The 15291-nt window shown below is 42.7% G+C and overlaps 1 protein-coding gene across 1 annotated transcript; it reads left to right on the plus strand.

The window, feature by feature from the left end:
* Positions 1-252: 252 nt before the first annotated feature.
* LOC136467221 (uncharacterized) lies at positions 253-14063 on the plus strand. Its single transcript, XM_066465821.1, has 18 exons — positions 253-1328; positions 1419-1610; positions 1964-2119; positions 2634-2927; positions 3927-4144; positions 4251-4325; positions 4413-4479; positions 4753-5075; positions 8746-8979; positions 9058-9245; positions 9524-9659; positions 9754-9862; positions 11224-11326; positions 11430-11613; positions 12507-12605; positions 12692-12750; positions 13124-13229; positions 13721-14063. The coding sequence occupies exons 1-18, from the start codon at positions 1112-1114 to the stop codon at positions 13883-13885; spliced, it is 2925 nt and encodes a 974-aa protein (XP_066321918.1). The 5' UTR covers positions 253-1111; the 3' UTR covers positions 13886-14063.
* The last annotated feature ends 1228 nt before the right edge of the window (positions 14064-15291 follow it).

Below are 15291 nucleotides of genomic sequence, written 5' to 3' on the forward strand. Positions count from 1 at the left end.
GAATATGATAAACTGTTAGTTTGTTTAGACCTTTTCCATTGCTGGATGTTGCACCTTTTGTCAGTGTTATGAAATGCATCTCTTTCAGTCAATACAAAACATGGATGTTGCACCTTTTGCCAGTGTTATGAAATGCATCTCTTTGAGTCAAAACAATTGCTGGATTATGCACTCAGATTTTTTTTGCACAGGCAATTGGCAATCAGATTTCAAATCAGTGATTTTTTTTTGCACAGGCAATTGGCACTCACATTTTAACCAAATTTTATTCATCAAACTGTACATGTGCCATTCTTACATCCTACTAAAAGCAAAAAAACATCCCAAAACAGGATTCACATATATGATCTCTGAACCAATTCCTAAAAAACGCAGCAGCAATTGCTCCTTTCTTGGCTTCAACAGAAGTACAAATAACAACACAAGTACAATTGAGCTCTGAACCAAACACAGCAGTAAATCTGAACCAAACGCAGCAGCCCTTGGCGTGCATCTGCTCCAGCGGCAGCACCTTCACCAGCCCGTACAGGAATCGCGAACAGGTCGCCGGCCACCGCTTGACAGCGATGGACCTGGCCGCGGCGGGCACCCAGCCGGCGCGCTTCCTGGACGCAGCCCCCGACGGTGATAGGCTGCTCCTCGTCCGCGCTCGCCCTCAGCGGCCTCAGCCTCGCGCTCGCCAAGATGCGGCGGCGGCGGCGGCGACGACGAAAGATGTGGCGCCGGTGTCCAAGAACAAGAGCGAATGAGGATATTTTCTTTCTATGCCAATCTGAGGGGTGATCTGCAAATATAACCACGGACTAACACTCGGTTAGCACCATTACGGACTTGAGCGACACACAAACAGAGATTATGGACTAAATTAGTCATTTTGGGAGTTTATGGGCCGGAGTGACACGTCCCAACAAGTATAAGGATCGGGTATGCACTTTGCTCTTTGATAAAACTCTGGATCCGTGCACCCACTCCAGGCGTGTCCGGTCCTGTCAATCCGTCAGTCTTTACGACGCATTCGCCTTCGCGCTCGACCCAGCTCCAGCCCTTCCCTCCAGAACCGAGATCCACCACCGCCCACCTCCACGGCTCGGCCGGCGCTCCGTCACTCGCGATGGCCGGCCGGCCGCGCCAGCAGACGGAGCTGCACTCGCCGTCCGCCTCCACGCGGCGGCGCGAGCGGTGGCTGGTCGTACTCGGCGTCGCGCTCCACGCCGTGTACATGCTCAGCATCTTCGACATCTACTTCAAGTCCCCCATCGTGCACGGCATGGATCCCGTGCCGCCCCACCTCTCGGCGGCCCCCGCCAAGCGCCTCGTCCTCCTCGTCGGTGTGTCCCCTTGATCCTCCGATCCCGTCTCATTAAGCTTCGGCTCGATGTTGGGTGTGTAATTTGGCTGGGGGCTTTTGGTGCGTGCAGCGGACGGGCTCAGGGCGGACAAGTTCTTCGAGCCGGACGAGCGGGGGAGATACAGAGTGCCGTTCCTGCGCGGCGTGATCGAGGAGAAGGGACGGTGGGGAGTCAGCCACGCGCGCCCGCCTACCGAGTCCAGGCCGGGTCATGTCTCCCTCATCGCTGGCTTCTACGAGGACCCCAGTGCTGTCACCAAAGGTGCGCTGCCCCGGTGCTAGTTCTAGTGTACCACTGCAGACTGTTCGTGATTCAATTTGATGCAATGTTTTCACAAGTCTTTCAGTTTACTTTAATTTTCAAGTATGCTGCACTTTTAATGTGTAATTGCATTGCTTTGCCATTTTTAGTAGTTGTTGCTACTGAACTAGTATTAGCTGTACTCATACCCTCATGGTTGTTAACCAAAAAACGTGTACTGAATTATAGTGCTTAGTGCCAGTATTTTATAGCTGAGAGAAATGTGTATAACTGACATCCTGCACATGGTTAATATTGCTTAGTTAAATTAAACAAGTGTTATATGCTGAAATAGTGAGTATTGTATTTGGCAGGATGGAAGGCCAATCCTGTTGAGTTTGATTCTGTATTCAACCAGAGTCGGCACACTATCTCATTTGGAAGTCCAGATATTGTTCCTATATTCTGCAGTAACCTACCTCACAGTACTTGGGGCACTTATCCCCATGAATATGAAGACTTTGCAACAGGTCAGATTTATTGGCAGTACATGTAGCTTCCTGAAGCTTAAGCCATTATTATGATATTGTATTTTTGTAACTGCCTTACCAGTATTGTTGTATTCATGGAATCACATTGTGCTTTTCTCGATGGACTAGATAACTTTGTGATTTCTCATACTGCACATCCTTTCTTCCTGAAATATTGATATTAGTCTAAAAGTTCATCCTGCAGAAGGATTATATATATAAATTATCTTTGAAATTATTTTCTTACTCTTGGTCTGAGCTTTTTTTACCACAAATCACAACTACTATAATGATTTTACAGATGTGCAGGTTAATTCGTAACTAATAAATCTGTTCTGAGGCAAATTGTATAAATAAGTCTGTTTCCTCTTTAAATACATGAAGGATGTGCCCCTCTTCAAAGAAAACATTATCGACTCAACATCACAGAGTCTAAATAATCAATCCTCTGCTTTTGCAATTTATTTTCCTTTTGGAATCATGTTTTTTACTTTGTCAGAGACCTTGATTGCAGATGCATCATTTCTGGATCATTGGTCATTTGACCAGTTTCAAGGTCTTATCAACAGGTCTTTTGATGATGTTAAATTGAGGCAGTTACTCCTACAAGATAAGTTGGTTATATTTCTGCACTTGCTGGGTTGTGATACCAATGGCCATGCACACCGACCCTATTCAAGCATCTATCTGAACAATGTCAAGGTTGTTGATCAAATAGCTGAAAGTATGTACAATCTCATGGAGAACTACTTCAATGACAATCAAACAGCTTATGTGTTTACTGCAGATCATGGAATGAGTGACAAAGGTAAGTTATACACCAAATGGTTTCACAAATATATTTTTTTGCTGCTCATGTTTATATAGTTTTTAGAGCTAGACTAGATTCCTTGCCAGGGTCCAGGATGTCGGAGGCAACTGGCTGGTTATGTTTTTCTGGGAGAGTGTGGCATCTCAGTTGTCACCACCAGGAAACTGTAAAACTGATGAGCTTGAAACTTTGGGAGTTAAATTAGATTTGAATACTACCATAATACCATTCCCCACATCTATCTCTTCCCACCTTGACAATGACGATCGTCAATGGGGGAAATGACTGGGTTGCAGTGCGGGTACGAGGCCCCGTCGGTCTTCTTAGCCTAGGTGGATGGATGAGCTAGCCCTTCGGTGTTTCGTCGCAAATTTTAGTACCATGTAATTGCTATAAGTATACGTCTGTATGTCTGCCTGGCCTGATTTTGTGTTCTCCACCTCTTTGGTAATTCCGGGTATCTCGCCTGTGGCTGCCAAAGTGCTGTAAAACTCTTCCCTCTTAATGAAACACGTGCATGGGCACGTTCGCGAAAAAAAAAATCTCTTCACACCTTAGCAAAAATACAGAAATAAAAAAAGACTATTCCTCTGCAAAACTATGCATATAGATGTGGAAAGTATCCCCTAATCAGCAGCTTCCCAAAATGAATGGCTTATTGGTTGCAGTAATGGATTAGTTGCATTACCTACCTACAAGGTTACTCATGTTATGCTCCGTAGCGCCTAGGCAGCCACATTCTTTAGTTGTATTGACAAATCCAATCCTGGCATGTAATGCTTTCTAGCGCACTAAATTTAGTTGCACACTTGCACTTTATGGTTTATGCAATGCTGTCTTGGGTCGATCACAAGGATGAGGGTTGTTGACCCATTAGGCTATTACTAATTGCAAAGGCTTCATTTTTATTGGTTAACTTGGTAGTATATTACTATTAGGTTAGTACTATATATTACTCCTTTATTATGATGCCTGATAAAGCACTGCTACCTACAGGAAGCCATGGAGACGGACACCCTTCAAATACAGATACTCCTCTTGTAGCATGGGGTGCTGGAATTAGAAGCCCAAAGTTCCTGGCTTATACAGAGAAACCTGATGATGGCTTTCGGTTTGTAGATGACCACAAACATGATACACCCACTCCAAAAGACTGGGCCCTTGAAGGCTTTGAAAGAGTAGATGTCAACCAGGCTGACATAGCTCCCCTAATGGTGGCTTGAAAATCTCCATGTGCAACCACATATTCAGTTCTTCAGTTCCATATAGTTTTCTTAAGTAAACCCTTTTTCTTTTCTCAAATTTTCACAACTTTTGCAGGCTACACTTGTGGGGTTGCCATGCCCGATGAACTCTGTGGGGAGCTTACCTACTCCTTATTTGAAACTAAGCAAGGTCTGACAATAACTGTACTCTATGCAAAAAATCTATTGCGCTTGGCTCAACACTGCTTGTTAAAGTTTATTCCCTATATTTATACAGGCTGATGAAGTTGAAGCTGTTCTGGCCAATACAAAGCAAATTCTTAACCAGTTTCTCCGAAAGTCACGTATCCTTTCAAAACAATTTTTGCTACATACTTGAACTTCAAAATTTTCCTACTCCATGCTTCTAAGCTTGTAGTGTGGTAGTGTGAATGGGTGCTAGAGGCATCATTGTTGATCTATTATTGGAGTCACCCATAGCAGTAGGCTGATGAATCTCATCGTGCCATTCAATTTCCTTTTTTTTTCCTAATGCAAATTTATGATGACCAAGACGACCAAATTAAACAATAAATCATACTGTTACTCCTAAGCATGTCTTCCCTTATCGATCTCAGAGCTGAAGGAATCCAGTTCACTCTACTTCAAACCTTTTAAGCCACTGGCAAACTTTTCTCTAGTGCTCAGTCAGATTGAGGATCTTATATCTGGAAGGGACTATGAAACTGCCATGGAGCAATCTGAGGAGCTCCGAAGGCTGGCTCTTGCTGGTCTTCATTATTTCCAAACATATGATTGGTTCATGTTAATGACTACAATTACCCTTGGATATATTGGATGGATGGTGAACCTCATTATACATGTGCTACAGTCTTATACATCATTTCCTGCAATTCTTCTCAAGAGGGCTCAATTGTATCCTAGGAATACCTCCATGAAAGTATGGTATCTTTCCACTCTTTCCTTATCAAATTTATGTCTATTTTTTTATGTGTTACAAAATCATATGCTTGTGTTTTTGTTTTACTCAATCTAGATTGCAGCCAATATGTGCTTTGTTCAAGCTCATTATATTTTTCTGTTTGCATTTTTCCCAGAAATTTGTTTTTTTGCCTTTGGAGCAGATATCGTAGAATCCAAAGGTTTGATTCTGCATATAAAGCATAGTCATTGGATAGAATTAGGGCTACATACTATTTGTTACTAACCTTGGGGATCTCAGAAGATAGTCCCAATAGAGGGATAGCTATGTATATATATAGAGCCTCATGGGCCATATGGGCCTACAGTAGATGAGTCTTAACACCCCCCTTCAAACTCAAGGTGGAAGCGGAGGATCTAAAGCATTGAGTTTGAGCAAGTGCAGTTGATGTTGCTCTCGAGTTTGTGCCTTAGTGAAGAAGTCAGCCAATTGCAGCTCTGAGGGCACATACTATAGATCAATGGTGTGTTGATGACAACGAGACCGAGTAAAGAAGGCATCAACACCAATATGCTTTGTAAGTTCGTGCTTCACAGGATCATTGGCAATCTGGATGGCTCCAGTGTTATCACAAAGAAGAGGTGTGGCGGCAGCACAAGAAATCCCAAAATCAGCCAACAACCATCGAAGCCATACAATTTCTGCAGTAGTAGTGGCAAGTGCTCGAAGTTCGGCCTCTGTACTAGAACGAGATACAGCGGCTTGTTTCTTGGACTTCCAGGCAATAGGAGAAGAGCCAAGAAGAATACAATACCCAGTTATGGAACGACGATCTGTCGGGTCACTTGCCCAAGTGGAGTCCGAGTAAGCATGAAGCTGAAGTGGACAATCACGAGCATAGAATAAACAGCGAGATGATGTCCCCCGTAAGTATTGTAGCACACGAAGTGACCAAAATGAACTGAAGTAGGGGCACACACAAACTGACTCAAAATATGGACTGCATGAGCAATATCAGGTCTGGTGACAGTGAGATAAACAAGACTACATGGGGAAACCCATACTTCTCTTCAGGATGAATAGTACTGCGGTCTCGAAGATTATATCATGGTGCAACCTGTAACTCATCAGAAGCCATATGTAACTCATCAATATTATTATTAGAAACATCAACATCGAGCTCATCAGGGTTGACCAAGGTGGGGGTGGGGGAACTAGATGGAACAGCAGGAGGGTCTTTGGGACGACGATGGAAAACTTGTGTGATAGGTGGTTTGGAAAAAGAGTGAGGTGGCGGAGGTGGAGGCGATGGGGGAGGCGGAGTTGGTGGATCAGGAATGACTGTAATGGATGGGGAAGGTGGAGAAGGAACATGAATGGGTGGAGGAGGTGCAAGAGTAGTGGTGGATGGCGGAGACAAACGATGGAACAACATCATCCCTGATGGGAATAGGGGGAAGGGACATAAAAGATGTGGACTCTGTAGGAGCATATGATGACTTTGTAGTGGAGCTATAAAAGAAAGGACGGTCCTCAACAAAAGTTACATCACGAGAGATACGCATGCGACGGGAAGAAGGATCATAACAACGATAACCCTTGTGCTCAGGACTATATCCCAGGAAAACACATTCAACCGACTGAGCAGTCAGCTTAGTTCGCTCACGAGGTGCAAGCAGAAATAGCATAAGCATCCAAAAACACGAAGATGATCATAGCTTGGAGGAGTTCCAAAAAGAACTTCACCAGGAGACTTGCCAGACAATTTAGATGATGGTTGTCTGTTAATAAGATAAACAAATGTGGAAACAGCCTCTCCCCAGAAATGTGAAGGAACAAGGGAGGCAATCAAAAGTGTGCGAGCTGTTTCTATGAGATGACGATGTTTACGTTTAGCAACACCGTTTTGAGCGTGAGCGCCAGGACACGAGAGCTGAGGAAGAGTACCTTCTGAGGACAAAAATTGGCGAAAAGCATCAGACAAATACTCACCACCAGAGTCAGAGCGAAAAACTCTAATAGCAGTAGAAAACTGTGTATGAACCATGCGAACAAAGGATTGGTAAATAGAATACAACTGAGATCGATGTTTCATGAAATAAATCCATGTGCAGCGAGAATGATCATCAATAAAAATAACATAATACTTGTGACTACCCTTGGTAGCAAAAGGTGCTGGACCCCATACATCTGAATGAATAAGGTCAAATGGTCTAACAGAATGAGACGCACTAGAAGAATATGGAAGTTGTATCTGTTTGCCAAGCTTGCAACCCTTACAATGAAAAGTAGAGTCAACAGAAACATGCCCCAAACATCCTTGATGAACAAGAGTGGACAAGCGAGATCCACATAAGTGTCCAAGACGATGATGCCATTTGGCAAAACATGAGGTGGATGGGGACACAGCTGATGACACACGAGCAGAGGAGGAAGGGAGATGTAAATTGTCCAAAACATAAAGGCTAGAAGAATCTCTATGACGATTACCGGTCCCAATCACACGGCCAGTGCCATGGTCTTGAATAAAACATGATGATTCATCAAAACCAACAAAACAGTTCATATCAGTTATTTGTCCAACAGATAACAAATTCATGGATAGTTGAGGGACTAAAGAGATATCAGGTACATGAAAATGAGGAGAAGAAAAAATGCCCTCATGAGTAACAGGACAAGATGTACCATCAGCTGTGTGTATTGTCGAACCATCAACAATTTGCTTGCAGTCAATCAGGTGATTCTTGTTTGATGTGACATGGAAAGAAGCCCCTGAATCCAAAATCCAAGACTGAGGAGTAATATTATCAGAGGCAGCAGCTATAGAGACAAATCCAGTGATATCAGAACCCATTATTCTGAGTTCCAACACACCACAAGCAACACCGATACAGACCTCTGTAATTCCAAGAGACCAATGGCACCACAGCACAGAAGTAGAACAGAGCAGACAGCCAACAGGAGAGCAGACCTCAGCAGAGCAGACCGCAGAGAAGTAGAGAACACCAGCACCTCCTCTGGCACACAGCTGAGCAGAGACGACCAGGCCGCGCGGGCGGAAGGGCACGACTCCGACGGGAGACCGCGCGAGCGGGGGCGGACGAAAGGGCACGACTCCGACAGCACGCAGACGAAGGGCGGACAACCAGGCGGACGGCCCCGTGCGGACGGGCACGGACGTGCGAGCAGATGCCCGAGCCGACGGCGCGGACGGGCACGTGGACAATCGACAGCGCGGATGCGCGCGCAATCGGCCGAGAACAAGCTCCCGCGGATGATGCAGCCGAACCGAACGTAGCAGATTGCCGATGCAGCGATGGCTTCAACGGAGATAGGCGGACGGGGCGATGATGTGCTGCACCGACAAAACAGATGAGATCCCAATCCCATGCGGGAAAAAAATGGATCGTTGGTGGATTAGATTAGTCTAACCCTAACCATGGTCGTTGGCTTTGGTACCATGTTACTAACCTTGGGGATCTCAGAAGATAGTCCCAATAGAGGGATAGCTATGTATATATATAGAGCCTCATGGGCCATATGGGCCTACAGTAGATGAGTCTTAACACTATTAATTTTAGTGCAATCAAAGTTGCTCATCAAAATTTGACAACTACTCCATTAATTTCATGCTGAACTGCATGGTGACATAGTTAAGACGATTTGATTTTATCTCCTCTGGTTTCAGGTTTACATTGGTGGATGTTTCTTTATGGGTTTGTCATCCATTATACTACTTCTAGAGAAATTACCACTTCTTTACCATGCTTATGTATTTATGACAATATTCCTTTGGACAAGAATTGTACAAAACTTTGAATTTTTGAAGGCCGTATGGAGAGAACTAGCTAATAAGCCCTTCAAGTACATTTTTGATGTCCTGACCAGTTCAGTTGTTGCACTGCTTGTATTGGAGTTTCTGGTATGTACCCACTTGTTGACACAGCAATCATTTTAAGACTTCATGAGATTTGATGTGAAATTTGATACTTGTGGGCAGGTTATGAGCTTCTTTGATAGGAAAGTTTATACGTGGTGCTTCTTGGTCCTCGGGATACTCGGTTCAACTTATGTAGCCTTGTTTATTCAAGCTAGCCCTGCACTTGCGATATACATATGGCTTGCTTGCTGGTTCCTGTCTGTATTCACTTTGATGCCAGCTGAAATTCCAGAAAACATCAACTTGGTGTATGCTTCTTTCGCTGACAGGATTCATGCATTTTTTCCCTTACACTTTATCCTGTGCCAGTAGAGAACAAGCTGACAGGATTCATGCATTTTTCCCCTTACACTTTAACCTGTGCCAGTAGAGAACAAGCTGTTACATATATATAGTAATACCGTTTAATGCTGTTATGTGTCATTCATGATTTCTTAAGAATCTGCTAGCCATCTAGATGTTATCAAATATTGTTTAATTGGTTGTTTCCTTGTAGCTTTTAGTCTGATGAATTCTTTATATGCAGAATTTTTAGTGGAGGGCTCATAATACTTATTGGATTAGCTTCAAGATGGATTAAATCGAATAGTTCCAGCTTTTGGCTATATCTCACTCGAGCAAATAAACAGGATCCTCAATCCTTTAAACTGTATTTTATTCAGGTGCAGAACTCAAATAGTTATATCCTGTGGTTGGCATTTCTTTCTTGGAAGTTCAAGTTTGAGACATTGTTTTCAACCGTTTATCATGTTTTAGGTTATTTTAGTTGCAATATCTTCGATAATGGTGTGGCTATCTACCTCACATCGGTCCCAGAACAGAGAATTGCACTCACTGCACCAGTTGATCAATTGGTCTGTAGCTGGTAAGTCACTGATTTGTTATTTGTGTTGTTAATTGTCTACAGTGTCATTGGATCCTCTCTTTCAGTTTTATGGTGATATCTGATTTGTTTATACATCGTGTCTTCTTTTAACTATAAAGCGACAACTTACTAGTCTAAACCCTACAGGCCTACACACAGCTAGCCTTTGTATGTAGTAAGTCTACGTACACATGCTTATGTTTGCATCAATCCAAGGGTCTGGCGGAGCTTACTCGTCTTATAGTTTAGGTTCTTGATCTGTTTTTGGTTTTAACACTTCTTGTTTTGTCTGGTTCAACAATACATCTTGTCCAAGTGAGTTTTACAGACCCACTGGGCCAGGAGCTACTCAAGCCCAGACATTTACTTTTCTACTTAGAGGCCTGCGTCTTGGAGCAAATGTATGGTCTGCCAAGGACTGATGGACTTAGGTAAATATTTACAGGATTCCCCAAGGGGAGCTATGTGTTTTGGGACTTCGTGCTCCGTGGTTAGGACCTCTAAGGTCCACCAATGGTTGGACTTGAGTGGCAAGAATGACACTGGGTCTTATTTGGCAATTTTTGAACTGTGGCCTTGCCGCCTTGATTTAATCCTTTGCCTGGGCTTAAAAAACTCACAATATTGAGTGGTAGCTCTTTCAAAAAAACAATATTGAGTGGTAGTAAATAAAATGAATAAAAAATGTTCAAGGTCCTTAAAATGCTTTTCTTGTATTTCTGATGGATCTTTCCCTTAGCATCCTTATGTATATTTGTAATTGGAGCTCTGGTTCTTTGCCTTTTGTTCTATAATGAAATATGTTGATAAAGGTTGGTTACAGTACTGAATACTGATAACCATATTTTCTAAAATCAGTTTGGGCTCCACACACAGCCGTTTTTCTGAAACCTTCTGAATACGATCAATGGCCTGTAAAGTTGGCTGATATTGTTGTAATAAATGTATCATCCACTGAATTATGAAAAGGATATAAAATAATAATTTTCCTATCCTACAATTCATAGCCTCTTTTTGGTTACTGTTTTTTTAATGGAAATATAAAGTGAGTTGTACTGGCACACATTCAGAGAAATAACTGTGCAGAGAAAATATGCAAAATGGAAAATTGGTCCCCGCTTCTGGCCTCTGGGGATTGGGGAATACCTGTTAAGCCTGTAGCCCCAGGTGGAAACATTCTAAACTTTAACAGGTCTACGTCATTTTGGGGCTTTGTCCATTGGAAATCTTGTTGTGCCCTTTAAATATGACATTCTTTTTTAAGCCAAGCCTAGTGTTCAACTGTTCATCCTGTTTGATTGTTCATCCTGAACTTGTGAGCTTTATGGTTCTACTGTTTTAACATGTCATATATTTTGCAGGTGTTGCTATGGTGCTACCTCTTTTCTCACTACCTAGTGTTCTATCCCGTCTTACATCTATATTCTTGGGTTTTGCTCCTCCATTTCTGCTGCTTTCTATTGGGTATGCTGTTACCTTCTGCTGTAGTTTATACATCATTTTCTTTTTGCTGTGCCTGAGCTCTTAACATGAAAATGATTGTTCAAATTTTGTTAAATCTTCACAGCTATGAAGCAGTTTTCTATAGCGCTTTTGCAATGGTACTCATTGGATGGATATTTGTGGAATCTGCCAACCTGTATCGCTCAGAAAGTGGTTCTGCACGTCGCAGAAGCCTTGCGGATGACTCGGTTTTTGGCTATGAAGAAAGGCACCTACGACTATCTGATTTAAGAATCCCTCTGTTATTTGTAAGTCTGACAATTTCCATTTGTCTTATGGACTATAGAGGTGTGGAAGCTCTTGGATACAATGCATTATTTTTTATATGGCAGAGTAGGCTTTAGATTATATTCACTCTAGATAATCCTCCAGGATTAATTATGCAAAGATGCTAAATCATTTGAAATAGGGATGACCAATCGAAGCTACTCCCTCTATTCTGATTTCTGAAGAAGTTTTGTAGAATATGTGAAGTCGGACTCTGAGAACTTTATGCACAAACGTATTTAGTTTCACAAGGAAATGATATTGGTATATTTAAAAAAAAACTCGACCTGCGGGGGGTTATGACGGCCCCCGGGTTTTCCGTTTAAGAAGAAGGATCTTCTCACACAGATCGAGAAAACCCCCGAACCCCCGCCCCCATCCTGACACAGGAGGTGCCGTCACCCTGTGAGAACCGGGCCGGGGACTTCCACTGCGCTTTGGCACATGGGGACGGGCGAGGGGATTTTTTTAACCTCAGCCTGAAATCCGCTCCCACGGGGAGTCGAACCCAGGACCTGAGGAGTGCCGCTGGGTCACCTAACCGTTTGAGCTAGGCGCCCTTTGGTATATTTATAACCAAAAAAATGCTTCCTGCTTCCATATGGTTATACATTCAATAATTTTGGATAACATGTAACAAGAAACTACGATGAATGCATGTATTGGATACTCGTCTCGTGCTGACAATTTTTTCTTTTCAGAATGTATTGCTATCTTCATACTTGCATTATATTCCATATTTCCACTATATGCATATATGTATTTTGTTTGTAAATATCCAATCATTTATTATCAATAGAAACTAAGAGCACTTTTGTTGTAGTTTTAGCAGAAAACATAATAGTGTAACTAATGGTATCTTTCTGTTTTGCAGGTGATCTTATTTAATGTCGCCTTCTTTGGTACTGGTAATTTTGCAAGTATTGCAAGCTTTGAGATCTCGTCTGTGTACAGATTCATTACAGTATTTAGTGTAAGTTTATATGTTATATTTCTCTGAATGACCCTTTTACTTATTATTATTATAGACACTAATGTTTTTCTCTTTTCTCTTGGCAGCCATTTCTTATGGCAGGACTTCTTATCTTTAAGTTGTTCATTCCGTTCATGCTTGTCATGTAAGTCTTTAATGAAAGTTCTTGTCACAAATTAGGTCATCTTCTGCTATAGAAAGATAAAAATAGGCAACAATCCATTTGTAATTTAATGTTCATTTTGATATCTCTATATAGACTGTCTATATACTCTCCGCATAGTTATCTGTTGAGCAACTTCAAGATTAATTTGGCAGTTCTTGCATTCTCAAAAAAAAAGGCAGTTCATGCTTAGGTTAACAAGCTATAACAAATAAATGTAAAGATGAGGTTTTCCCCCAAACGTTAGGTCTTTGGACATTTTTCTATAACACCTTACCTTAATTATGTATATTCTTTTAATTTGCGTTGAACTTGATGCTACTTTTCATTAAGCTGACCTTGGTGACAACTGCAGATGTACGTTTAGTGCGATTACCAAGGTTGTCCGCATCCCACGACTGGGCTGTTATTTTCTTGTAATACTGCTTTCAGATGTAATGACTATTCATTTCTTTTTCCTGGTATGTACACCTTTTCCCTTCTATAATTCATAACCTAATTTCATGCATTTTACATTTAAGAAAAAAGACATGCTCCATGGCCTTGACCATATTTAGTTGCTATATAATTGTTCTTTCAATTTTGTCCATTAGTGGGTTAATTTTGTTTGGTTTGCCACGTCCTGGACGCCATAGTTTGCTATATGCTAACAGAGTAAAGTAGCAAACTAGCTGTTGGCCCTGTTCGGCTGGCAGGAAAAACGGCTGATGCTGATGCTGATGCTGATCTGTTGTGGGAGAAAAATACTGTTATTTCGCTGAAACGGTACGGCTGATAAGTTCAAGCGAACAGGGCTCTGTGTGATTGCATCATTGGAAAATTTGAAGCTGTAACTGCACCAAGTTGTTTTGTATTTCATTTTCTGATGTACATTAGCCTTATGTATTCAATGTGGACTTCCTGCTTCAACAAAAAATAATGTACTGAATATTCCTGTTCATTTTACCCACAGGTACGGAATACCGGTAGTTGGATGGAGATTGGCAACAGCATTAGCCATTTCGGAATAGTGAGCGCCCAAGTAGTCTTCGTTTTGCTGCTTTTTGCCCTCACAAATATATACACAAGAGATATCTTGGTCTCATCTCGGCAACTAACGGCGCGGAAAGTTATGTAAATTATTCAGTTTATTTACAGATCCAAATACATTCATCTTTTTCTTTATTCATTTTTGGGTCGGCTTTCATTTTTGGCCCAAGCTTTGTAGCTTAGCAATTGGCCCAGATTTTGTAGCTTAGATTTTGTAGTTTGTACATGGACCTTGGTGTCAAATTTTTGTGCTAATTTCATTTGCATACTTACAGCCTGAACAAAATTTACGTACATCATTTATAACTATGTTAGTTCTTTTAGGAAGGGTAACTATTTTGAGTGATTATTACGCGAGGCAACATAATCTCAGGGTTGAAATTGGTGAAGCAATCGCTCGAGCTTAAAATTACACTGCACGCTCAACCAGCGTCACAAACTCTGATGCGCAGGCATACAAAGCTGTCACCACGGTGGACATCGGCGATGGGAGGAGACCTCTTTTTGGTATGACGCCTGGCATAATGATGACTCCATGGCAGATCGGTTTCCAGCCCTGCACCTCAGGCAGATCGGTGGCCATTGTAAGAAGAACAGTACGGTGGCGCAGGTCTCTTTGCTTTTGAAGTGCAGGATACCCAGTTCGTGGTGCCACGACCACGACTCACCTCGGGCGACTTCGGAACTGACGGAGCTGGGCAGCATCATTCAGTCTACTGTCCTCTCGGTCACCAATGAGTCAGGGACCGGCGCGGCGCCGTGGCCCCTTCTGCCTACTGGCAAGGAAAGTTTGAAGGCAAAGTATAGAAAAGCCACGTCCCTCCCCGGGTTCAGTTCTTTCTTTCGCTGCTGACACAGGAAAGGGTCAATCTCCATCGAAAGATGATCGTGGATAGTCCGACCTGTGAGATCCGTCAACAACTGAATGAGACAGCAAGCCACATAGTTGCTGGGTGCCTCTTTGCTGTACTTTTCTTGTCTAAACTTGGGATCAGCATGCCAACGGACACTACAACCGTTGCTGGAATCTTTAGATACTTTGATCTGTCCACCACAATATCTCAGGTAAGCATTTCAGAACCTTTGTTGCCCTTTGCTGTTGGCGACTATGGAAGCGAAGGAACGACGTGATCTTCAGAGACGATGCGGCTAACCTCAGACGCACAATGGTAGTTTGCAACGCTGAAGCAAAGCTCTGGGCACAATGATTTCCGAAGGGGGACAAGGGCATAGGACACGTTTGGGCCCTTTCGCTGAAAAGTTCAAGCGAACAGGGTTGGTGTGGTATGTTTACTTCAGCGATGTAATTCCGATCCTCTCTATACACAGCAAATGTAATGTTTATCAGCTACTACTGATAGGTTCTCTTGAACCAAGATCAATGAATGAATGGCTGGTGGGAATTCACTAGGCCAGCCACAGCTGATGATGGGCCCCGATCCCGATCGCAACGGCTCAGTCCAGTAAGCATGCGGTCCGCCCGTTCGTTATCAT

This window comes from Miscanthus floridulus, chromosome 7, assembly GCF_019320115.1.
Source record: "Miscanthus floridulus cultivar M001 chromosome 7, ASM1932011v1, whole genome shotgun sequence".
NCBI lineage: Eukaryota > Viridiplantae > Streptophyta > Magnoliopsida > Poales > Poaceae > Miscanthus > Miscanthus floridulus.